General features: G+C 53.2%; 1 protein-coding gene across 5 annotated transcripts in view; it reads right to left on the bottom strand.

Annotated features, from left to right (window-relative positions):
- Positions 1-2,415: 2,415 nt before the first annotated feature.
- Positions 2,416-25,529, bottom strand: part of ARHGAP22 (Rho GTPase activating protein 22) — a 178,193-nt gene continuing 155,079 nt past the window's right edge. For 4 of the 5 annotated variants that reach the window (XM_055538336.1, XM_055538346.1, XM_055538326.1 and 1 more), the window contains 6 exons: positions 18,028-18,295; positions 14,929-15,061; positions 13,997-14,070; positions 13,265-13,386; positions 9,219-10,122; positions 2,416-2,949 (listed from right to left, as the gene is read on the bottom strand). In XM_055538336.1, the coding sequence (XP_055394311.1) occupies positions 2,721-2,949; positions 9,219-10,122; positions 13,265-13,386; positions 13,997-14,070; positions 14,929-15,061; positions 18,028-18,295 (1,730 nt within the window). In that variant the 3' untranslated portion in view covers positions 2,416-2,720. The remainder of the gene's footprint in view (positions 2,950-9,218; positions 10,123-13,264; positions 13,387-13,996; positions 14,071-14,928; positions 15,062-18,027; positions 18,296-25,529) is intronic. The other variant, XM_055538358.1, reaches the window with a different exon arrangement.

The following is a 25,529-nucleotide window of genomic DNA, read 5'->3' on the forward strand; positions in this document are numbered from 1 at the left end:
AGAGGTCTTGGAAAGCTAAATTTTTTGTATATGTGGTTATTTTTCTTCTTCATTGGGTCTATAGCTTTCATCAGATTCTCAAATTTATTTGTTTAATTGAAGTATATAGTTGACTTATAGTGTTATGTTAATTGCTGCTGTACAGCAGAGTGGTTCCATATTCTTTTTCACTATGGCTTCTCATAGGATATTGAATATAGTTCTCTGTGTTATACACTGGAACATTGTTGTTTATCTATGTTATATGTAAAAGCTCATATCTGCTAATGCAACCTCTCGCTGCATTGCTCCCCCAATCCCCTCCCTCCTCAACTACCAGTCTGTTCTGTGATTCTTTGTTTCATAGATAAGAGGTTCACTTGTCATACGTTAGATCCCACCAAGTGGATATCACTAAGTGGTATCATATGATACTTGTCTTTGTCTTTCTGACTTCACTTGGTGTGATATCTCTAGTTGCATCAGTGTATTTCATATTAAATGATGTCATTACAATAATAGGAATAACTTGAATCCCCAGGTTCGGGAACGGGTTCTATGAAACTGGGGAGAGCGTGGTGGGTGGGACAGGGTACTGGGCCAGAGCCCCTCAGTCTCAGTGTGATTTGCAGGCAGAGGTCAGTCTGTTTACAAACAAAATGGAGAGTGCTAAGTAAATGGAAATTGGAGGGCAGAATATCTACTGAGTACTGCCTAATTTTCAGAGAAAAATTGAATTTGCAGGTCTCAAGCCAGCAGGTGGCAGTGCGGCTCACAAGCTGCTTTGGGGCAAGCACTTGACCAAAAGCTGAGCCTTTGCCACGACTAATGGCTGAGAAGACAGACAGCGTCCCTGTCATCACGTGGAGTCCCTTTGGTCATTTTTGCTCCTTTCATAGCCTGGCAGCATTTCTTCTCTAGGTCAAAGTTAGCAGAACTGAGGACCATAAAATATACTGGTGTTCTCAGCTCTCCCTTCCTGGCCTCAGTTTCACCACTGAATAGGGAGCATGTGGTTAATCCTATGCTACTGCGTTGTTGCGAGCAGTCAGTCACATCATACTACTTTCTTTCTCCTTGAACCGGAGGAGGAGGGCAGTACTTTACCCCAGGGGAAGCGGGTCACCCACACCTCTAGGATAGCGATGGGCCTGGGAGCAGGTGCGGGTACTGTTGTCCACTGGCCCCACCCCTCAGAGCTCCCCAAGAGAATCCTGGCCGCTGATGCTGCTGGGGGCCCTCGGCAGGCACCTCTCCTCTTGGCTGGCGAGGCCACCAGTGACCTGGCTGAGGGCCAGTCATCAGCCTCCTCACTACGCTGGAGTTACTAGTCAGCCTGGGCCTGTGGGCTTGCACCTTAACGATGGAGAGCCAGCACGTCTGGGAGCACCAGCACCCTGGCATTTGGAGCAGTGCTGTGATAGTTTATACCTGAGTCCAGGTAGATGGGTAGCTGGCCTGAGTGATTTCTCCAGAGGTGGTAGTCAGAAATCGGGGCACTTTGGTGACCCCACTCCCTGCAAAACCACTGCACTTGGCTGCTGAGGATAGTGAAAAGTGAGAGGGAAGGGTGCCGTGAGCAGGAGCAGATGAAGGGAATGGCGCTGGCACTGCCTGCTCTCCAGGCACCAGTCCCCTCTGCTCAGAGGCGGCTGCTTTGCTGCCACTGAGGGTCCGTCCTGAGGAACTCTGGCCCAGGCCTGGGCTGAGTGCGGTGGCAGCCAGGGAAAGGCTTGAAGGAACTGCCCCCATGGAGCCTTGAGGATGAACCAGAGTTAAGCAGGCAGGGAAGGGAGAGGGATTGGCATCAGCTCGAGGGGAATCTGCAAAGGGGGTGGGCACAGCTGAGGTGTGCCCGTCCCTTGGGCTCACCTCTCCATTACGGAGTCATGCCTCGTCACCCTGCACATAACAGGCTCACCTCTCCATTATGGAGCCATGCCTCGTCACCCTGCACATAACGGGCTCACCTCTCCATTACAGAGCCGTGCCTTCACTCTGCACATACCCGGGGAAGCAGAAGCAGGGAGTGCAGCACCCCTGCTGAACTCTGACTCACGGGCTCTGGCTCTGCAGCAGAGCCGGGGCCACGCAAAGGACAGCAGGTTACAGCAGAAGGCTGGAGAGAGATTCCAGACAGACACCAGCTGCAGAGGCCCAGGCGGCAGGAGGAGGAGCAAGCAGTGAGGAAAACCATCCTGCCTTGAGCGCAGGAGATCGAGCCAGGAGCACACAGATGTGCCTGAGTCAGCCTCAGTGACCATAGTGACGCTGGGTGCTCTGAGAACTCTGTCACCCACTTCTCAAGGCTCCTCCATGCCATCCCACCCCTGGGACACCTGGAAGACTTCCAACCCTGTGAGAAGTGAAAGAGGTCACTCGGTACCCTCCCTCTGCACAACCATAAAGGAGTCAGGCACCCAGGCATCATGCTTGGAGAGCACATTTAATAAAGAATGCAGAAAAGTCCTGGTGGGCCACTCACATCCCAAGTGCCGTCTATTCTGGCAGTCATGGGACTGCCGCTCTGATGCCTGCCACGCCGTGCATGGTCAGAGCAGCCTCCAGATCCCGGGTGGGGCTCGGGCTCCTGACGGGTGTCAGGACTGCTCTCTCCAGCCCGTGCCGGATCTGCTGGCACCACTGAGGCCCAGGTCCAGCTGCAAAGGCTCTGGCTCCTCTTGAGGCTGTGGAGGGCCGGGAGGGCAAGCACGCAGCAGAAACAAACTCTGCTGATTCCTTTACTTCAGTGCTCTGGCACCTTTTGCCCCAACAGTCAAGCTTCCCAGGGTTGAAAAAAACTCTTCCATTTCTCTCTGCAGCAGCTGGTTCCTCTTTTCTGCATCTTCCCGTGCCCGCTCCGAGTTCCTCAGCTTTATTTCCAGCATTGTGTACTTTTTCTTTTCTTGGTCTAGTTCTTCTTCTAGCCGTGACATTCGTTTCCTCAGGTCGGCACTACCTTCTTCGAGTCTTAAAAAATGAAAGAAGAAAGACACCGTTTTAGACTTGGGCTGAGGTTTGTAAGCTCCGTTGTCGGCAGACACTTGATGGGGTAAAGTAGCTGTTCAGACCTGATACCCAAGGATGCTGCGGATTCAGACCCGGTGCCAGGTGAGGCTTCACAGATCACATTTCCTCACAAGACTCTGGGGCTTCACCCCCCAAAGATCCTCGTCTTGGCTTCTGGCACTCAAGGTCAGGGCCCCTGCCTGAGTTCTCACTCAAAAAGAAGACCACTTACCCTCCCGCCTGGCTACCTGGTATAGTGAGGGCTGGACCACCCGCTGGCAGAGAACAGGACTGAGCCCTACGCCAAGAGGGAAGCAGGAAACTGTCCCCTGGTTTGCTCCTCTGCAAGACCACCGAGCTCCATCCAGACACGGCGACTCACAGGAAACCCCACTCAGGTTGCCACTTCATCTTCCACTCCCTGTCGGCCTTCATACCCCAGCCCAAATGTCTCACCCTCTGGTAAGCTGCTCTTGATCCTCCCCAGCATGTCAGACGCTGCTCCTTTTTGCTACCACGGAGTGCACCACGGGCCTTTCATCTTTTCAGCCAGATGACCCACTCCTCTGAGGCCTCAGGGACGGGCTGTGCCTGGCTCTGGGAACCGACCTGACTACAAGACGTAAAGTGGGCAGGACACAAACCGCACTGAGCCCTGAAAACACAGGGCTGACCTTCCACCGTGCACCGCAGCTACGATGGGCCAAGGAGACCCACGGCATGTCCCCTGGCACATGACGCGCGCGGAGCAAACGCCCCTTCCTCCCACCCCCGCGAGGCCTGGGCCCTCACCCGTAACTACTGAAGACAGAGCATGCAGAAGCGCTAAAATCCGGAACAAGACGGGGAGGCCCACTCATTACTGTTATTCAATATAGTATTGGAAGTCCTAGACCCGTGAGTCAGCCAAGAGGCATAAATAAAAGGTATTCAGATTGGTAGGAAGAGGTGAAGCCGTCATAGATGCAGACGACATACACTGCATGCAGAACACCCACACGACGGCACACGGAAACCAGTAACTGATAAACGGATTCAGCACAGCAGCAACGGCAGATTGCCGGAAGGAAATTGGTTGCATTTCTTTACACTGACAATGAAACAGTCCCCTTTAAAACTGCATCAAAAGAACAAGAAACAGACAAAAAACTTAGGAATAAACCTCACCAAGGCAGTGAAAGACTTACGTGCTGAGAGCTACAAAACATTAATAACGGAAGTTGAAACATGATCCCATCTCTGGGACTGGAAGAATATTGTTAAAATAGCCATGCTACTCAATCTACAGGTCTAATGCAATCCCTATCAAATTACCCATGACATTTTTCACAGAAAAAATAAAATTTATAGGGAACTGTAAAAGATCCAAAATTGTAAAAGCAATCCTAAGGAAAAAGAACAAAGCAGGACTCGAGACAATACTACAAAGCTACAGTAATCAAAATAGCATGGTATTGGCACAAAAACAGATATATGGATCAATGGAACAGAATAGAGAGCCCAGAAATAAACCCACACACCTATGGTCAACTAATCTTTGAAAAAGGCGGCAAGATATGCAATAGGGAAAAGACAGTCTCTTCAGCATGTGGTTTTGGGAAAGTTGGAAGCTGTGTGCAAATCAACAAAGTTAGAACATACCTTCACACGATACAGAAAAATAAACTCAAAATGGCTAAAAGACCTAAATAATAAGACATGACACCATAAAACTCCTAGAAGAGAACACAGGCAAAACATTCTCTGACATTGTGCCTATGTTTTCTTGGATCAGTCTCCCAAGGCAACAGAAATAAAAGCAAAAATAAACAAATGGAAGCTAATCAAACTTAGAGCAAAGGAAACCATAAATGAAAAGAGACTGAAGACTGGGAGACAATATTTGCAAATGATGTGGCCAACAAAGGATTAATTTCCAAAACATACTAACAGCTCATTTGATAACAAAAAAACAACTTAATTGAAAAACGGGCAGAAGACCTAAACAAACATTATCCAAAGATGAGGTAGAAAGTGAAAGTCACTCAGTCATCTCCAACTCTTTGTGACCCCACAGACTATACAGTCCATGGAATTCTCCAGGCCAGAATATTGGAGTGGGTAGCCTTTCCCTTCTCCAGCAGATCTTCCCGACCCAGGAATCCTTTGGAGGCGGATTCTTTACCAATTGAGCTATCAGGGAAGCCCAAAGATGAGGTAACAGGTGGCCAATAGACACGTGAAAAGATGCTGATATCACTAATCCTTAGAGAAATGCAAATCAAAACTACAATGAAGTATCACCTCACATCAGTCAGAATGGCCACCGTTAAACAGTCTACAGATAATAAATGCTGAGGATGTGGAGAAAAGGGAACCCTCTTACACTATTGGTGGGAATGTAAGTTGGTATAGCCACTAAGGAAAACAGTATGGAGGTTCCTCAAAAAACTAAAAATAGGAATTCCCTGGCTGTACAGTGGTTAGGGGGGCTTCTCAGGTGGCACAGGGGTAAAGAATTAAGAAGATGCAAGAGACACAGTCTCCATCCCTGGGTTGGGAAGATCCCCCTGGAGTGCGAAATGGCAACCTACTCTAGTATTCTTGCCTGAAAAGTTCTGTGGACAGAGGAGCCTGGCAGGTTACAGTCCATGGGGTCACAAAGAGTTGGACACGACCAATGCGTGTGTGCGTGCACGCATATGCCTGCACACACACACACCAGTGGTTAGGATTCTGCGCTTTCACCACCAAGGGCCTGGGTTCAATCCCTGGTCAGGGAACTAAGATCTCATAAGCCATGTGGCATGGTCAAAAGTAAAAAAAAAAAAAAAAAAAATTGAAAACATACAAAAAAATAGAGTTGCCATATGATCCAGCAGTCCCACTCCTGGGCATATACCCGAACAAAACTCTTAATTCAAAAGCACACATGCACCCCTGTGTTCATAGCGGCACTATTTTACAATAGCCGAACATGGAAATAACCTGAATGTCCATCAACAGATGAATACATAAAGAAGTGTGGTGTGTGTGTGTGTATACACACACACACAGTGTAATACTACTCAGCCATAAAAAAACAGCCAGTGCCGTTTGCAGCAGCATGGATGCATTGAGAGGTTATCGTGCTGCGTGAGGGAGGCCAGAGAGAGAGAGACAAGTACCATGTGTTGGATCTAAAATGTGACACAGATGAGCTCATCTGTGAAATACTCACAGACATAGAGAACAGACTTGTAGTTGCCAAGGGCGAGGTGAGGGGTGGGGAGGGAGGTAATGCGGTGGGAGAGGGAGGGATTCAGAGTTCAGGGTTAGCAGATGCAAACTATTTATATGTGTGTGTGTGTGTGTGTGTGTATACATATATATATATATATGGATGGATAAACAACAAGGTCCTTTTTATAGTACAGGGAACTATATTTAGTATCCTGGGATAAGCCATAATGGAAAAGAATATATTATGTATAATAATATGTATATTAATATGTATGTAATAATGTATAATAATATGTATATTAAAACTGCATCACTTGGTAGAAATTAACAATGCTGTAAATAAATCACCTATACTTCAATTAAAAAAAAAAAACACGGAGAAGGGAAAAAGCCTCCCCTTACCCTAACCTCCCATCTCGGGGGGGACACAGTGTCAGAAGACCACCCCCAAAGTGGGGGCAGCAGGTCCCCCATAAGCCTCTCCATTGCTTCTCCTCCCCTCTGGGCTCCTCCTGCACAGATCCCCCCTAGTGCTCTGGAGAACGCCCTGGGCCACCCCTCTTCCTTCCATGCCACTCCTAAAGGGATTGTGTCCAGCCTCAGGCTCCAAGCACCACAGGAGTGGTGAGTGAGTGACAGGTTGAGTGACAACCCTCAGTCTTTGTCTCCCTCAAGTCCACTCAGAAACTTCATAAGCATCTACAGCTTAACAGACCCACAGCTCCAGCTCCTGCGAGTTCCTACCCTCCTTTCCCAAGTCACCCTCCTACAGCCCCAGTCTCTTCACTTGAGACCACCTTCTTCCAAAACAAAAATGGTGTCCCTCAAGTCAGCTCTTTTTCTCATCCCACATGTTCTGAATCTGGCCACTTGCCCACCTCAACTGCTGCCTCTGGGGTCCATGCCGCCCACAGGCCTGGCCTGGATCTCCGTGGCCCCCTAACTGGTCTTTGCCTGGATCTCCGTGGCCCCCTAACTGGTCTTTGCCTGGATCTCCGTGGCCCCCTAACTGGTCTTTGCCTGGATCTCCGTGGCCCCCTAACTGGTCTTTGCCTGGATCTCCGTGGCCCCCTAACTGGGCTTTGCCTGGATCTCCGTGGCCCCCTAACTGGGCTTTGCCTGGATCTCCGTGGCCCCTAACTGGGCTTTGTCTGCCTTGTCAAGCGCTCCTGCACACAGCAGCCAGCGCACCTCATCAGTGATGGCAGTCCTCTAGGCCTGCCAGCAGCTTCACATCTCCCTGCGAATAAAATCAAGGCATCACTCCTGGTAAAAGGCCTCACCCCCTACCCCACCCCTACTACCGCACACTTTCAGAGCCTGCCTGGACACTCAGCGAATGCACAGTGGGTCAAGGATTGAACCCAGAGCCCACCAGACAACAAGACTGCATTTCCCCTGAGAACCCCAGCCCCTGAGAAGGTGAAAGCTTGAGTCACCTCCACAAACAGCCAAGGAGGTGACAGGTTGATTCTGACCCCCTCTGAGGCTGCCCTCGGACAGCATCCGCCAGTAACACGCCTGGTGTGCTCTGTAAGCTCAGCTTCGGCAGCCCTCGCCGTCCAGCGAATCTGCGGGAGTCCCTGCTGCTCTCTCTGCCTGCTGTGTCCCACCCTGTGCTTACCCTGGGGGTTTTCTCCACAATTTTACACCCTGGGTGTTACTCATGCGGTGTCCTTTCTCATCCTTATTCAGCTCAGTCCTATTGGTCTTGGCTCCTATTGAGCCAAGTCCTGGCTCAGATATCACCTGCTGTGACCCACCTACCCCTGATCTCCCCCATGGCAGTGGCCACTGCCCTCATAGCCCCTTTGCTGCCATCTTCCCACCATGGACACAGAGCCGGCACACACCTGACACTCCCCAGGTACCCAGGAGACAGCTGCCAGCAGGACGAGAGGTCAAATGCTGCCATTCCAGCTCCCCGTGGGAATCCCATGCTCAGAAACAGAAGCCTCCACTGTTTGATGGAAAAAGGAAGCACTCAGAGCCCACTGAAGCCTTCTGCTAGTGGGTGGGACATGGGTTCATAGGTCAGTCAGCTGATGCAAGGCCTGGGGCGAAAGGAGCTAAAGGGTCTGAGATGTTGATGCTTACTATCTAGTGTAGGCTCTGTGTGTGTGCTAAGTCACTTCAGTTGTGTCTGACTCTGCAACCCTATGGACTGTAGCCCACCAGGCTCCTCTGTCCATTGGCTTCTCCAGGCAAGAATACTGGAGTGGGTTGCCATGCCCTGCTCCAGGGGATCTTCCGGAGCCAGGGATCAAGCCCGAGGCTCTTACGTCTGTCTCCTGCACTGGCAGGCAGATTCTTCACTATTAGTGCCACCTGGGAAGACCCGTAGGCTCTGCTGGTGACTATAACGAGGGGAAAGCCCTCTGCACGCAGGGGCTGAGAGGACGGAACCAGGGCCCATCAGTGAGCAAGCCTGCAAGCCTTAAAGGGTGGCACGGGGCATCTTCTGTGACCCAGTAGAAGGGAGGGCTTGGCTCAGCAAGGTCAGCTCCCTCTTCAGAGGAAATTGGATTTCCATCCAGATGTCCTCACTCTACATCAGGCCCAACCATGGTCGGTCAGCCAGCCAGGCTGGCCTGGGGCCTGCAGTGCAGAGGCCCTGCCCCATTCCCAGTTCCTGAACATACTAGGGGGCCTGCCTCCTCCCTGAGGGCCACATAGGGACCTCCACTCTGAAGCTCTCCATCAAAGTACTCTGAGCAGCTCAGGCTGAGATTCTGACTCGCTCCTTTATTCAGCTGGCCTCATGGAGTCCTGGCTGCATGCTAGGCCCTCAGCTCCCAAGCTTTCCCAGACAGAGGACCCCCATCCCTCCATTCCTGGCCCTGTCCTAGGGAACCTTCTCCCAGAAAGGCAGCTTCCTGGGGGCTGGCTGCTCTGGGCCCTGCCTCCAGGAGCTATCTTTCCAAGCCAGAGGCTGATTGCCCAGGACCGGTGTCCAGTGAGCTGCTGGCTGCAAGGTCTCTGCCCAGCCTGGGAGTGCCAGTCTTGCACTCGCCCAACAGGCTTTTTACCTTTTCACGCTCGTCTCATACTCAGTCCTCTGCCGGCACAGCTCTGCTCTGAGCTCTGTGACCAGGCCCTGGAGAACCTCAGTTCGGCGGGCGTGGTCCTGAGCAGGGCTGCCTGGGTCACTGGGCTCGCTGCTGCTGACGCAGGCGCCCACTCCATCCAGGCCATGGTCCTGATCCAGCGATCTGCGCTCTTCGCTGCTGCTGAGGACAGGGGAGGGCTCGAGGGCCCCCTCGACGTGCAGGGAGCTGCAGGCGGAGGAGCCGCTGGCCCGGCACGCTGTGCAGCTGCTGACCGAGCCCCTAGCCGAGGCCTCACAGGAGGAGACCCCCGACCATGGCAGGCTGGCCACACTGGGTGTGCTGGGAAAGGAGCTCTGCGGGGGCACATTGTCATAGGTGGAGAGTCTCTGCTCGGAGCCCGAGTCCTTGAGGCGGTCTCCTGATGAGGCCCGGCGGTGGCCTCGCAGGGAGGACAGCCCATTCATGAGCCAGTTCCCTCCAGAGGAGAGGATGGGGACCTCCAGGGATGAGGTGCCCACCTTCGGACTCCCCGACCGGGACCCTGACTGCCGGAAGGAAGACCTCCAGTTGGGCAGAGTCTGCACCTTCTTCCCAGGGCTGGTGGCAGCAGGGCTGCATCGGCTCCCCGGGCCCGTGGGAGAGGTTCTAGAGAGTGCTGCCACGGCCGCCCCATCCAGAGAAGAGGTCCTGTGCGAGGGCAGGCAGGGGGCGCTGGGACTGCCGGGCTCTGCCTGGTCGTCCCTGGTGACCTCCTCGGAGCCCCATCCCACGGTGCACGGTGGGCCCCCGCGTGGGGAGGCTGGCCCCTCCGTGGTCCTCGAAGTGAAGAGCTGGCTGTGTTTGCGGATCAGGATGGTCATCAGGTGCTGGACCAGAGAAGTGCCTGCCAAGAAGGAATAAGAAAAGGCTGACTGTGAATGCCTCCAGTCCAGTTTCTCCAGACCAGTCAGCAAGCTGCAGCTTGGACCCAGGGCGCCCAGCTCTGCCAGTAGCCTCAAACCAGGCCACTCCTTAAGTGTGGACTCAACAAGAGCTCGCCATCTTCTGCTCCAAAGGTAAGGATGGCCACCACACTTTCCAAATTCAGACAGGGACAGAAGGACCATACCCAAAATCCCCCTCCTCCAATGTGGGGTCTGGAGCACAGAAAGGCACTCAGCCTTCACACCCATTCCAACCAGCTGGCAGAGTGGGGAGCAGACACAGTGCTGGTTGAGGTTGTGGGCTGAGCCGAGGGCAGGCTGGAGCTGGAGACCAGGACCTAGATGCCAGGGCCCTCCTGGCTGCCCCATCTGCTGCCCACAATGGCCATGCCTGACTGTCCACTCTGGGGGCACAGGGCTCTGGGACACAGAATTGAGATGTCTTATGGGTGCATGTGGGCACACAGACCCAGCTTCATACACATACACAACCTCATACAGAGTCACACACACATACAACCTCATACACAACCCCATACACACACATGTAAAACCCCAGACACAACCCCATGCTGCTGCTGCTAAGTCACTTCAGTCGTGTCCAACTCTGTGTGACCCCATAGATGGCAGCCCACCAGGCCCCGCCGTCCCTGGGATTCTCCAGGCAAGAACACTGGAGTGGGTTGCCATTTCCTTCTCCAATGTATGAAAGTGAAAAGTGAAAGTGAAGTCGCTCAGTCGTGTCCGACTCTTAGCGACCCCATGGACTGCAGCCCACCAGGCTCCTCTGTCCATGGGGTTTTCCAGGCAAGAGTACTGGAGTGGGGTCCCATTCCTTCTCCACACAACCCCATACACACACATATAAAACCCCAGACACAGAGTCACACACACAACCCCATACACAGTTACACACATACACAACCCCATACACAGTCACACATATACACAACCCCATACAGAGTCACTCACACACAACCTCATACACAAAGTCACACATGTACACGACCCCATACATAGTCACACACATACACAACCCCATACACAGAGTCACACACACACACCTCATAGTCACACACATACACAACCTCATACACAATCTTATACACACACATATAAAACCCCAGACACATAGTCACACATATACCCATACAGTCACACATACACAACCCCATATTCACACACATACACAACCCATACACAGTCACACATACACAACCCCATAGACACACATAAAATCCCAGACACATAGTCACACATACACCCATACAGTCATACACACAACCCCATACAGAGTCACTCACACACAACCTCATACACAGTCACACATACACAACCCCATACACAGTCACACACATATACAACCCCATACACAGAGCCAAACACACACACAGCCCCATACATGGAGTCACATATTCACAATCCCATACACAGAATCACACACATACAACCCCATAGAGTCACACACATATACAATCTCATTCACAGAGTCACACACACATACAACCCCATACAGTCACACACATACACAGCACCGTACAAAGAGTCACACACATACACGATCCCATACACAGAGTCACACATACACAACCCCATACACAATCACACACAAATGCACATAGCCACCCCCCTAACATGAACAACCCCACCCACAAGCACATGCTTCCTCTTCCCCAGGCCACAGCCCCTGAGACACAGCCTGTAGCCCATGGGGGGACTCAGTTCCTGAGGCTGTGGGTGGAGAGAGGGGTCCGTGACAAAGGGAGGCTCTGCAGAGGGACCATGGCATCTACCCTCCTGTTATCCTCCACCAAAGACCAGAGACAGGGGGAGGCTTCTGTGTGATGAGGAAGGTCAAGTGCTTCTACTCCCATTAGAAGTAATGGAGAGCCATGGGGAACATCAAGTAAACAATCTTTAGCAGGTGAAGCAAGAACCTGGCAGTTCAGCAGGGTGAGCATTTGCCCTCGGGCACCTGTGCAGCCAGGCAGGTGGGAGCTCTGGGGAGACTGCCAGTCAGGCCAAGGTAGTGTTAAATAGGAGAACCCCCCCCCCCCCAGGGGATACCCCACCAGCGGGGGTGGGACAGGGAAAGCTCTGCAGCCCACCCCTCAGCCCCGCACCTCCCCTAGTTCATGTTCCACAGGAATGGCCACTCTGCCCTCAGCCTGCCTCGTGCCAGGGCAGCAGGCTCCAGCTGGCCTCAGGCAGGTTCTGCGTGCGTTCTGCCAGCCTCTCCGCTGCTTGGCTTGACTGGCTGCGGGTTTCCTGTGAGCAGCCAGACTCTCAAACTAGAGAGGATGGTCTTCCTATGGGGCCTCCAAGCAGTGCGCTCCTTTCCAGGCCAGCCTGCACCTGTGTGCCCTCTGAAAAGTCAGACTAACCGAGTCACCTCACCTCTTGCGGCCTGTCTCCTCATCTGTCAAGTGGGGGCAGTAACCCGGGGGCTTCTTGTGAGGACTGAAACGTGGTGGTAGAAGTAAAGCACTTGGCAGAGGCCCTGACGTGTGGAAAGCGGCTGCTATTGCTATATTGTTTAAAATCTTTTTACTATGACTATTCATTACAGAACATAATATCCCTAGGGTTTGCTGAGCTCTAACATCCAGAAGAAGCCTGTGACAATTATTTAATAGAAAGTTACTTCAGTAATTTTCAAAAACATTTGTGTGTAATTTTTTTTTAATTTTATTTTTTAACTGTACAATATTGTATTGGGTTTGCTATATATCAAAATGAATCCACCACAGGTATACACGTGTTCCCCACCCTGAGCCCTCCTCCCTCCTCCCTCCTTTGTGTGTGTTTAGGGGCAAGGGCACTGGCCTTTCCCACCCCACCTCCACCCCTCAGCCACTCCCGTCATTCTAACTGCACCTTATGACCCCATCCGCAGGGCAAAGTTCCTTTTCCTTTTAGAGCTGACCCCATGGGGGAAGAGGGGCTGGAGAAGGCAGTGAGGAGGTCCAGAGAGGCTGCTTCCAAGTGCCCAGGGCTGGGGCCACCCCTCCTGCTGGCCTGCTGTGAGGGTTCTGAGGACTTGCCCAGGACCGACGTGAGCCCAGAGCACCCAGCACCACCACATACACCCCCCACCCTTACCTTCCATAATGGTCACTGGGTCTTCTATCTGCGGCCGAAGTATATTAGGCCCAAAAACAGTTGCCAGGTTCTGGACGCTCATCTTGTTGACATCTGAGTGGGACTGAACTTCATCCAGAAACCTACAAAGTAAGGAAGAGACAGTTGGCAGAGAAGCAAATCCTGACTCCAGATCTGCTGGGAGCTGCCTGGCCCCCGTGCTCAGCTGCGCCCCTCTTTCCACAGCTACCAGGCACAGTCAGCTGCCCCTGCCAGGCTCAGAAGAGAGCAGAGCTTCCCTGAGATCCGGAGGGCCATCAGAAGTAAAGGCCACTGGAACCAGGGCCTGTTGTCGGTGTGGAAGGACAGAACTCCCCCACCTGCAGTGGGCGCAGCTGCCTAGGAAGGCTCAGACCCCCAGATGCGGGGCTGGGTGAAGGCTCACCCTACCTGTCCTCTCCTGGCACCCTGAGCCTAGGTCACTGTCAGGAAGCAGACCCACGGGGAGGGATGGTGAGAGGCACCCAGGGGAGGCAGAAAGAAAAAAGGCCATCCTGCTTTCCTTCAGGAATGGTGTACTCAGGACTGTATAACACTGACTGCTCCGACCAGGACTATAATAAGCTCTGTAAGTGCAGAGACTTCTTTTCTATCCCCCACTGGCTTGACAGATGTGTGGGTGGCCCCCGACCCCTGTGAAGGGCATACGGAGCCAGACCGCAGGAGAGGGAAGCCCCACCCCGAGTCACTTACTTGCAGATATATCTGAGCAGGTTGTAATTGACCAGGGGAAGGCTGCTCACTTGCTTAGCCAATTCCAGAGTCCCCTTGGGATTGAGAGAGAAAAAACAGCATTTCAAAGATCAGCAGGGAGGCCCCAGGCCTTCTCTTGCTGGAGGGAGGTAGGAAGAGGAGGGGCTGGGAATCTGAGTCCAGACCTCCACCCACAGCCCACGGGCCTGGCCACCAGTGACCCGAGGGCACCACCACTTTCATCCCCATGGCTGGTGACCTCTGGGGGGAAAGAGATTTACTTTTGAGATGCTGTTGGAAAGGATGTGCCTCTGCAGAGCCACAGAGGAATGTCAGGGCCAGCGCTCAGCTCACTTATCGAGGCACAAATATTTGCTAGATAAAGACCCCTCATCTCCCACACAGCCACAGGGAGGGCAAACAGTTCTTCCCCAGCTGGAGCCAACCAGGGCTGCAGGCGGGGGGCTCTGTCCTGGGGGCAGTCTCAAATTCTTTTGGGAGGAGGCAGGATAGAAATAGATGAAAGGTCTGGTTGTTTCTGAATCCCAAGGCTGGCCTGGGTAGCCCGAGTTAGATGTGGGAGGAGGTGATGGAGCAGGAGTGCCTACTGAGTGGTGGTCCAGCCTGGGCACGCTGCACTCAAGAGCATGGCTGGAACACAGCCTGCTTCAGGAGGTACCTGTCCCTCCGAGAGATGGAGGGCTGCACACAGGGAGGGGATGCCCCAGGCATCCTACCCCAGAGTACCCTCCCTCCTAGTGGGGAAATATGCTAGCCCTCCCCAGATTAGGAGCTTCTAGGCCTGGCCCCCGCCCCCAACAAAGCAGGCTACAGTATCTATGTACCATGGAAAGTCACATGTTTCCACAACCTCCTCCCGCCATCACCTAGCAGGCCCACTCCCCCAGCATGAGTCCCTGTGAGCCACTGACCTCCCCCTCGTCCTTGGTGAGCAGCTGGGCGCAGTTAAGGAAGTCCTCGTACCTGGCGAAGGGGACCACAGGCTCGGGGAGCTCCCGCAGGTAGAGCTTCAGCAGCGAGGCCACCGTGTGCACGTCTGTTGTGCTGCAGACGGAGGGGCACCCGTGAGGCTGGGCACCAGAGGACGCAGGGTGGCACCTCGCCCACCCCCTCAGGACCCGTGAGGCTGGGCACCAGAGGATGCAGGGTGGCCAGCACCTCACCCACCCCCTCAGGACCCGTGAGGCTGGGCACCAGAGGACGCAGGGTGGCTGGCACCTCGCCCACCCCCTCAGGACCCGTGAGGCTGGGCACCAGAGGACCGCGGGGTGGCCAGCACCTCGCCCACCCCCTCAGAGGCGGTCTCTGCTCTCACATCTGTGTATGTGTGTGCATGCACACACACACACTGATGACCGGCCAGGGAACAGATGGGTGTGAAGGGCCACCTTCCACTGGCCTGGTGCCTGCCCCAGGGTACTCTGGGGTCGTGGAGCCAAGGGCACAGGAGCCAGGGGCACAGCTGTCCTTTGGCCCAAGTCTGAGCCTGCTCCTCTGCCCAGGATCACCCTCTAGTGGAAGCAGGAGGACTGTGTCAAACATGCCCACCAAGCAGGGCTGCCAAGCCCCTTGGAAAAGGGCAGCTGTCTGTCCTTGGGCACCTAGCTGGGCAGGTCAGAGGTCAGCACCTCTCCCCAGCTTCTGGGCTCCTATTCACACTACAGATGCCCCATCTCCAGTGCCCCGGAGCCCCATATGTCCACTCCCAGGCATCAGTCTTTGCTTGCAGCTCGGAGCTGCCCAGGCTGCAGTGGGCCCTGTAGAGGATGGTGGCCCTGGGCCTGTTTGGATTCTGGGGTCAGGTCCTGGGCTGCAGTCCTCGTACCTCCTCCAAGCTTGCCTTCCAGGCTAGGTGGGCCCCAGGTGTTTCATCTGCATTTCCCTCATGGGAGGTGTTCAGGAAAGATGGGGCTCAGCCCAAAAGTGGCTGTGCCATTAAGGCGCCTCCTGGCCTGCTGTCCATCTCATCACTGAGATGAGCCCTGGGGTCCCTTCCACCCTGGCATTTGGAATTCTGGGGTTCCATAGGGCCACATGCACCTCGAATTTGCATCCCCAGAGCCCCTCCCTGCCTCAGGACTGGTGGCTCTTGATGGCTCTTGGTCTGGCCAACTGAGCAGCCCCCATCCCTGCCCCCACCTCCCCTCTCCAGCCAAGCACACGGCCGCCCTCACCCTTCTCTGCCTTCTCCCAGCCACTCCTCTGCTGACACCCCCATTTCCTGGAAGCTTATGTCCCCAATGGGTACCTACCCTTGAGCCCTAGCTACCTTCCACCTGGGGACCCTATGAGGTCATTGCCAGCCACTGCATGAGCAGGAACCCCAGGAAGATGGGGGTAGGGATGGGAAGCTAGGAGGATGAGCAGCTTGCCTTTGGACAAGGGCCAGCCCCTGGTGGGGAAGGTGAAGCATTTCTGATCTGGGCAAGCAGACTCAGAGGGCGGCCCCTCTGGGCTGCAGACCTTGTGGCCGACCCCGAAACTTCGGGTGTCCCTGCCCAAAGCCCCACCCCAACTCCTCCTGGCTGCCCGGGGTTACAGTGCTCCTGGTCCCGGGAGCTTGGCTCAGCCCTGACTGCCCCATCTTTCCACCCTCCCCAGAAATTCACTTCCTCTCTTTCTCCCCACTCCACACTTTTGGGCTGTGCCCGCTCGGGGCAGACCCTCTCTGGGAAATGGTGATCAGACCCACACTCCACATCTGAAAAAGATAGACTCTTCTGGCTGCGGTGATGGTCTGGGCAGATGCTGGAGGGGCTGGCGGTGTTCTGCCCTGAGAGGAAAAGACCTGAAAATGCCAGGGCTGCCAGCAGAAACCTGTGGGCCTATCCTGCAAGGGGCGGGGGCTTGTCTGCCCCAGGAGAGGGCGGATCTGAGAAGGGCCAGAAGCTCCACGGGGGCCAGGGCTGGCTGGCTGCCTGCAGAAAGAACTTTCTACGAACAACTACCCCATAATGGGGGTTTCGTCAGAGAGAAGAGGCCCCCAAACAGTCACCTCTCCCTGATCTTAGCCCCTGGGCTCTCAGTGAGGCCGACTCTATCCCAGGGTGGATCCTAGGACCCAGTAAGCCCCAGTGATGGGTAGTCTGGGTGCTGGGCGAGGACGGGTGGAGGAGACTCGCTCCCCTGCCCCCGAAACTTGTGGGGATGTGCATCTCAGTACTGGCACCTAAGGAGCCAGGGGGTGGGGAATGGGTCACCCTGAGACAGCAGAGCCAAGAGACAGACATGGGCTTATAAGGGGCATCTCCATAGTGGATAGAGCCCACATGGAAGTAGGATCTACCCATGTGGGAGACCCAGGGCTGCTACATTGGTTCTATGCCCCACACTCTGCCCACCAGGAGGGCTGGCTGGGCACGTGTGTGCCAGTGTGGGGCTTCACCCTACCCTCCATCCTGCACCCAGGCCTCTCAGCTGGCATCCTGAGAGGAGACTCTGCAGGGGTGCTGGACAGGCGGCCCTATCTGCATCTCCTCCCAGTCCTGCACCCAGGCCTCTCAGCTGGCATCCTGAGAGGAGATTCTCCAGGGGCGATGGACAGGTGGCCCTATCTGTATCTCCTCCCAGTCCTGCACCCAGGCCTCTCAGCTGGCATCCTGAGAGGAGACTCTGCAGGGTGATGGACAGGCGGCCCTATCTGCATCTCCTCCCAGTCCTGCACCCAGGCCTCTCAGCTGGCATCCTGAGAGGAGACTCTGCAGGGGTGCTGGACAGGCGGCCCTATCTGCATCTCCTCCCAGTCCTGCACCCAGGCCTCTCAGCTGGCATCCTGAGAGGAGATTCTCCAGGGGCGATGGACAGGTGGCCCTATCTGTATCTCCTCCCAGTCCTGCACCCAGGCCTCTCAGCTGGCATCCTGAGAGGAGAGACTGCAGGGCGATGGACAGGCAGCCCTATCTGCATCTCCTCCCAGTCCTGCACCCAGGCCTCTCAGCTGGCATCCTGAGAGGAGACTCTGCAGGGTGATGGACAGGCGGCCCTATCTGCATCTCCTCCCAGGAGCTCACCTGTCAAACTGTGGCTTCTCCCCACAGTCAAAGGAATCCTGCAGGTCCCTCACCAGGTTGGCCTGGCCGGGCATACGGAAGAGGCCCTCCTCGGTGAGCCCGCGCTCGCGGATGAAGTCCACACACTGCTCCACCAGCAGCGGCGCCGGGCGCGGGCCATACTTCCGCTCGTGGTGGACTGTGTCCTCCAGGCGCTGCCCAAAGATCCCTGGGCACAGAGAGGAGCTGGTCACACCCTCAGCTAGCTGACGCAACAGTGGGGAGGACACTGGGGACAACAGAGGGCAGGGAGTGCTGTCAGGGCCCAGGATGGCGCCCCCGCCCCCGCCCCGAGGAAGCAGATCAGAAACTGGGAGGGCAGGCACCAGGTGGTTGGGACAGGGCAGAAGGGCATATCGGGCAGCAGCCTAGCCTGGCCTGTGGAGCCTGTCCAAGCGTGAGGACCCTTTGGGCCCTCGGGAAGCATGCATGACACATTTTATTTATTGGTTTATAGATGCAGTACTAACTTTCAAATGGCAGTGGCTTGCATTTAAACACCTAACACCTTGGGCACCGAAAGACGCACTCCAGAATGTTCTTAGTGGCACCCTCTGCAATCTCTCTGAATGAGAAACCAGCTAATGCCCATGAGTGGCAGAATGAGCGGGAGCATCATGGTCTGCTCATGCCATGGAGCACAGGGCAGCAATGAGCATCGCCGAGGCACAAGCAACAAGACAGGACAGATAATATGAGAGCAGAACCACGAGCCAACACTGGAGATCATTAGGGAGACGTGAGTCGAAACTCTCTCACACCCATGAGGATGGCTGCTGTCCAAAAAGCAGAAAACGACCTGTGCTGGTGAGGGTGCCGAGAAATCGAGCGCCTGTGCCCTGTTCATGGGAATGAAGTTGGCGCAGCCACTGTGGAAAACAGTACGGAAGCACCTCGAACAACTAAAAGCAGAATTACTGTACGACCCAGCAATTCCGCTTCTGGCATGTCCCCAGAAACCGAAAGCAGAGACTCGAGCAGGTACACAAGCACCCATGTCGCAGTAGTGCCGTTCACAACAGCCCACCGCTGGCAGCAAGCCGAGGGCCCACGGGTGCACAGATGGATAAACACGGCGTGATGCGCATACACAGCATGGTATTACTCAGCCGTAAGCAGAAGGAAATTCTGACAAACGCCACAACACGGACAGACCTCGAGGACATTTTGCCAGGTGAAATAAGCCCGTCCACTGAAACACCAATACCGTATGATTCCACTTACATAAGACACTTAGCATAAGCAAATTCAGAGAGACGGAAGGTAGAAAGCTGGTCGCCAGGGGCTGGAGGACAGCGGAATGGAGAGTTATCGTTTAATGGGTAGAGTGTCTATTTTTGTGCATTGTGTTAGAGAATGTTCTAATTTCATTCTTTTACATGTTGCTGTTCAATTTTCCAGCACCGCTTACTGAAGAGACTATCTTTTTTTTCTCATTGTATATTCTTGCCTCCTCTGTCATAGATTAATTGGCCACAGGCGTGTGAGTTTATTTCTGGGTTTTCTCTCCCGTTCTTTTGATCTGTATTTCTGTTTTTATGCCAGTACTATACTGTTTTGACGGAGAAGGCAATGGCACCCCACTCCAGTACTCTTGCCTGGAAAATCCCATGGATGGAGGAGCGTGGTAGGCTGCAGTCAGTCCATGGGGTCGCTAGGAGTCGGACTGAGCGACTTCACTTTCACTTTTCACTTTCATGCATTGGAGAAGGCAATGGCAACCCACCCAGTGTTCTTGCCTGGAGAATCCCAGGGACGGGGGAGCCTGGTGGGCTGCTGTCTATGGGGTCGGGGAGCCTGGTGGGCTGCCGTCTCTGGGGTCGCACAGAGTCGGACACGGCTGAAGCGACTTAACAGCAGCATACTGTTTTGATTACTATAGTTTATAGAGTAGTCTGAAGTCAGGAAGTCTGATTCCTCCAGCTCTGTTTTTCTTTCTCAAGATTGCTTTGGCTAGTCATGGTCTTTTGTGTCTCCATACACATTTTAAGATTTTTTTGGTTCTAGTTCTATTTAAAAAAATGCCATGCGTAATTTGAAAGGGATTGCATTAAATTTATAGATTGCCTTGGGTTAGTAAACTGTCACTGTTTGCAGATGACATGATATTATACACAGAAAATCCTAAAGATGCTGTCAGAAAATCATGAGAGCTCAATGAATTTGGTAAAGTTGCAAGATACAGAATTAATACACAGAAGTCTCTTGCATTCCTATACACTAACAATGAAAGCTCAGAAAGAGAAACTGAGGAACAACCCTATTTACCCTCTCATCCAAAAGAGGAAAATACTCAGTGGTAGATTTACCTAAGGAGGCAAGACCTACACACGGAGAAATGTAAGACGCTCATGGAAGACACTGAAGACGACGCAAAGAGATGGAAAGATACACCGTGTTCCTGGTATATCCACACTGGAAGAATAAGACGCTCATGGAACACACTGAAGGTGACGCAAAGAGATGGAAAGATACACTGTGTTCCTGGTATATCCACACTGGAAGAATAAACGTTGTCAAAATGACTATACCAAGCAACCTACAGAAATAAACCTGAAATGGATCAAAGACCTGAATGGAAGACTGAACACGATAAAACTCTTAGAGGAAAACAGGCAGCATACTCTTAGACATAAACTGCAGCAGTGTCTTTTATGATTCATCTCCTAGAGTAATGAAAACAAAGACAAAATAAACAAATGGGACCTCGTTAAACTTAAAAGTTTCTGCACAGCAAAGGAAAAAATAAACAAAATGAAGAAACAGAATGGGAGAAAATATTTGCAAATGGAGCGACTGACAAGGGATTAATCTCAGAAATATACAAATAGCCCATGCATCTCTATGTCAAAAAAAAAAAAAAACTAATAAAAAAAATAGGGAGAAGACTTAAATAGGTATTTCTCCAAAGAAGACATACAGATGACCAAAAGGCACACGAAAAGATGCTTACCATCACTAATTTCCAGAGAAATGCAAATCAAAACTACAGTGACGTATCACTTCATACCCATCAGAATGGCTATTATCAAGAAGTGGATAAATGGTAGACAGGACGTGGAGAAAAGGGAACCCTCCTACACTGTTGGCGGGCATGTAAATGAGTACAGCTACTATGGAGAACAGTATGTAGCTTCCTCAGAAAACTAAAATTAGAGCTACCGTATGATCCAACAATTTCACTCTTCACCATATACCTGGAGAAAACACATAATCTGAAAGGGTACACACCTACCCCAATGTTCACGAAAAGTGAAAGGGAAGTCGCTCAGTCATGTCCGACTCTTTGCGACCCCATGGACTGTAGCCTAGTAGGCTCCTCTGTCCATGGAATTTTCCAGGCAAGAGTTCTGGAGTGGGGTGCCATTGCCTTCTCCAGGGGATCTTTCCAACGCAGGAATGGAACCTGGGTCTCCCACACTGCAGGCAGACGCTTCACCGTCTGAGCCACCAGGGAAGCCCCCAGTGTCCACAGCATCACTGTTTACAGTGGCAAAGACGCAGAAGCAACCTGAATGTCCATCGTCAGAGGAGTGAATAAAGACGTGGTGCGTATGCACAATGGACTACTACTCATCCATAAAAACGAATGAAATAATGCCATTTGCAGCAACATGAATAAACCTAGAGATTATCATACTAAGTGAAGTCAGAAAGAAGTTGTTATATACCAATATTATGTCACTCGTATGTAGAATCTGGTTTAAAAAATAAAAATCAACTTATTTACAAAACAGAAGCAGACTTACAGATATTGAGAACGAACTTATGGTTACCAAAGGGAAGGATAAAGCAGGGCCTTGGGATTAACACACACACACACTACTGTAATAACCAACAAGGACCTACTGTAGAGCACAGGGAGCTCTACTCAGTGCTCTGTGATAACCTGTATGAGAAAAGAATCTAAAAAGGAATGAACACAGGTATATTATGTGTATAAAACGGAAGCACCATGCTGTACACCTGAAACCAACACATTATAAATCAACTATATTCCAGTAAAATAAAAATCAGAAAAACAAAAGAACCCAGGCAGTCTGGCTCCAGGTATGGAGAATATTCCAGGCCACACGGCTGCTCTCCACCCTCCCTGGAGCATGGATACCTATGTGATGCTATTACCCCACCAGTCTTGCTTCCCATGTTTCTCCTGTCTTTCTTCACCGGTAGCTCCCAAGGATGTGGTCATTTGGGAAACAGGAAAATTCAAAAAAAAGGAAAAACTATCTGCTTTCTGGGGTTTGGACAGCTCAGCTGCCCTTGCCCACTGGGGTGCAACCTGTAAACAGTGTTGAACACAGGGGCGGATGCTGCCCAAAGACTGGCGTGGGGGCTGCCCAGGGCAACTCTGAGGTACCACCACCAACAGTCCTGGCCTCTCTGCCCAGTCCAAGAGAGGCCTAGGCTGGTCTGGGCCACAAGGACATTGTTCCTTCTACGGCACTCAGGGCTCAATCACGCGCGCCCAGCAATGAGCCACATGGTCCACAACGTTCCTGTTTAGCTAGGCAGATGTTTGAAACATGTTACTTCATACTTTTATACTTTATAAAACATTCATATAAAATAATCTGGACCATATAAAATATTTTTTATTCATATAAAAAATCTGTAAAAAATTCTTCTCTTAAAAGAATCCACAGATCTGGTGGTACCAGGCCAGAATTTCCAAACAGTCACGCTGACGGACTTCAGTGGCCCCTCTGTCTTTCTGGAGAAGAAAATGGCAGTATTCTTATTGGAGTAAGAATTCCTAATACAGTATTCCTACTCCAGTATTCTTGCCTGGAGAATGCCATGGACAGAGGAACCTGGCAGGCTATACAGTTCATGGGATCGCAAGAGTCAGACATGACTTAGCACTATCTTTCTTTCTTTTCTTTCTGCCCTTCTGATAGCCCATGTATCTGCTAATTCTCCACAGTCCCCACCATCCCCTACTGCCTCACACCCAGTCCACATTTCACTCCTGCAGCTTTGCCAAACACACTCACCTCTTTTCACAGCACAGACTTCCCCACTGGGCCCTGGGTCAGAATGAAGTAGGAGAGGGGCCCTGACTCACAGAAATGGGAAGTGAAGCCTGTTGTGACCAGAGGCATCGGCTACGACCTCAAATAAGCAGGCACAGAACATACAGGGGGAACGGCCCTTGAGCAGAGCGTCCTTAGGAAGGGCTGGAGCCAACCTGGCCCTGCACCTTGGTGCCCACATCCTGCCTCCCTCCCTACTTGGGCATACACCCTGTCCCTTTCACTTTCGCTCTACCCACTACTCGAGCATCTTGAATACGTCTGCTCTCCTGCTGCCTGGCCTGTGCAGAGGATGTCTCTTCCCTGTTCACTCTGTGCAAAATTCTGGTTAGCCCTTGAGATCAGCTGTTGCAGATCCTTTCTTCAGCACAACCACAGGGCTCCTGGGCTCCCTCTCTGGCCCTCTATCACAGACCATGCGAAGACACTTGCCTCTGCCTGGTTCCCCACTGGGAACCAGCCCCTCTCCCCAGTCCCCAGCCAGTGCTGGGCTTGGAGGGGAGGTCAAGGAGTGCTGAGTGAAGGAAACTGAACACACAGCCCAGGACTGTGCACCATCCAGAGTTTGTGCACTCAGCTGCCCACCCTGGCTCACAGGTAACTAAAGGCCGCAGTCTGGGAAGAGACACCAAGGAAAAGAACTCTAAAGTTCTCTCAGAGAGCCACAAAGCCTGGGTAAATCTATCTAGCCTCCTCCTGGCCCCAACCCTTTCTGCTCTCCAACTGCCTGTTCCCAGGACATCTGCTGTCCACCTGTCCACCAGTCCATCCATCCTTCCATCACTCTTGTGTTTGTGCCCCACCCTGTTCTAGGTCTTAGAGGGTCTCAGATCTGTCCAGAGGACTAGAAACGTAAATACTACCACAGGCTCCTCTGCTGAAACCCCTTGTTGCCTCCCTCCTCCCCACCCAGGATAAAATCTAAACTTGGCAGGCAGATGGACAAGGGCCTGCCTACCTCTCCATCAGATTCTGAGGTGCAGAGGAGCCTGGGCCAGGCAGAGGGCAGCTGCTGCATGGCCAGCCCCGCCGTTTGTGCGGTCACACAGCTCCCATGTCTCCGAAGCCCTTTTTCAACATCATCTCAACCATCACCCACCCTTCCCACCCTGGTGAAGCTTTCCAGACTATTCCAGTCCCCTGAACAGGGCTATGGCTGTGGGAAGTCCACAGGGTCCCAGGTGTTTCTAAACAGAGGTGATTTAGAGGAGAAGGGGATATCAGGACTGGGGCCTAATAATGAGCAAGAGATAGCCAGGAAGGCAGGGCTTAGGGTCTGGGGGGCATGCATGAGCAGAAATCCCCAAGGCAGACCTGGGTGGGCAGGTCTGATGAGGACCCTGGGGGTTGGAGGGTGAGTGTGAGAGAGTATGAGTGAAGAGGCTGGGAACATGGCAGTCCCAGGTCCTGAGAAGGACCATGACCCCTGGTGAGCACTGGACTGACCTCATACAGGCCTCAGGGGCTCTGAGAAATGACGAGACTCCCCCAGAGGCCCTCCAAGTGCTGAGCCTGGTGAGAGTGCTAAGCTAAGGATAGGGGTGGAGAACACAAGAGGCAGATGATGCTCAAGGCTGAAGGCCATAGACACAAAGATTCTGAGGCTGCACCCGCACATCCTAATCCACCGTAGAGTGAAGTGTCCTCCCTCCCTAGACCTCAGTTTTTCCATCTATAAAATGGGGACGATGACACTTGTCCTTGGGGACCCCAAGGCCCTGCCCCCAGGCACCACCAGGCCTGGGGCTGACCCCACCTTGCCAGCAAGGCAGAGTGGAGCCTTGCATCAGACCTTGTTCAGGCTTCGGGTGCAAGCTGCCCCCTTACCTTGAGGGCACATCTCCCTTGAGGGGGAGATGCTCCCGGAGCTCCATAGGAAAGGAGGGTTCCAGCTCCACCTCCCAGGGCTTTGCTCCCGCCTTTCTTCTGCTGGAGGCACCCTGCACTCAGGCTACAGACCTGGCCTCCCTCAGCCAGGGACTTCCCCACCACTCCCCTTCTCAGGGGCTCTTGGGCAGAGCCTGGCAGGGCCTGGGACGGCTGTGCTGAACTTCCTCAGCCCTCCTGGCATGTCTCATGGGAGAGCCTTGCCAAGAACCAGCTCTAATAGGTCTGTCAGATCCCTGGAAACCCAGCCAGCCAGCATGCGGGTTCCTCGAGGTCCCAGCCCACGCTCTTTACAAAGCATCAGCTCTGCCACCGGAGAGGAAGCTGGCATGGACCTCTGGATGAACCTGCTGACGGGTTCAGAGCTGGGCTGGGCCTTCCCTCCTGCCAGCTGCTCCCTGGCAAAGCCTGGCCCTCACTCCCCTCTCCCCAGAATCCCATGCAGGGGCAGGAAGGCACAGGCCCAGCACTCAGCTGACTCAGATCCCTATCCTGGGTGACCTTGGGCACGTTCTCAATCTCTCTGAGCCCGTCTCTGCC

This window comes from Bubalus kerabau, chromosome 1 (assembly GCF_029407905.1).
Source record: "Bubalus kerabau isolate K-KA32 ecotype Philippines breed swamp buffalo chromosome 1, PCC_UOA_SB_1v2, whole genome shotgun sequence".
Classification (NCBI taxonomy): Eukaryota; Metazoa; Chordata; class Mammalia; order Artiodactyla; family Bovidae; genus Bubalus; species Bubalus kerabau.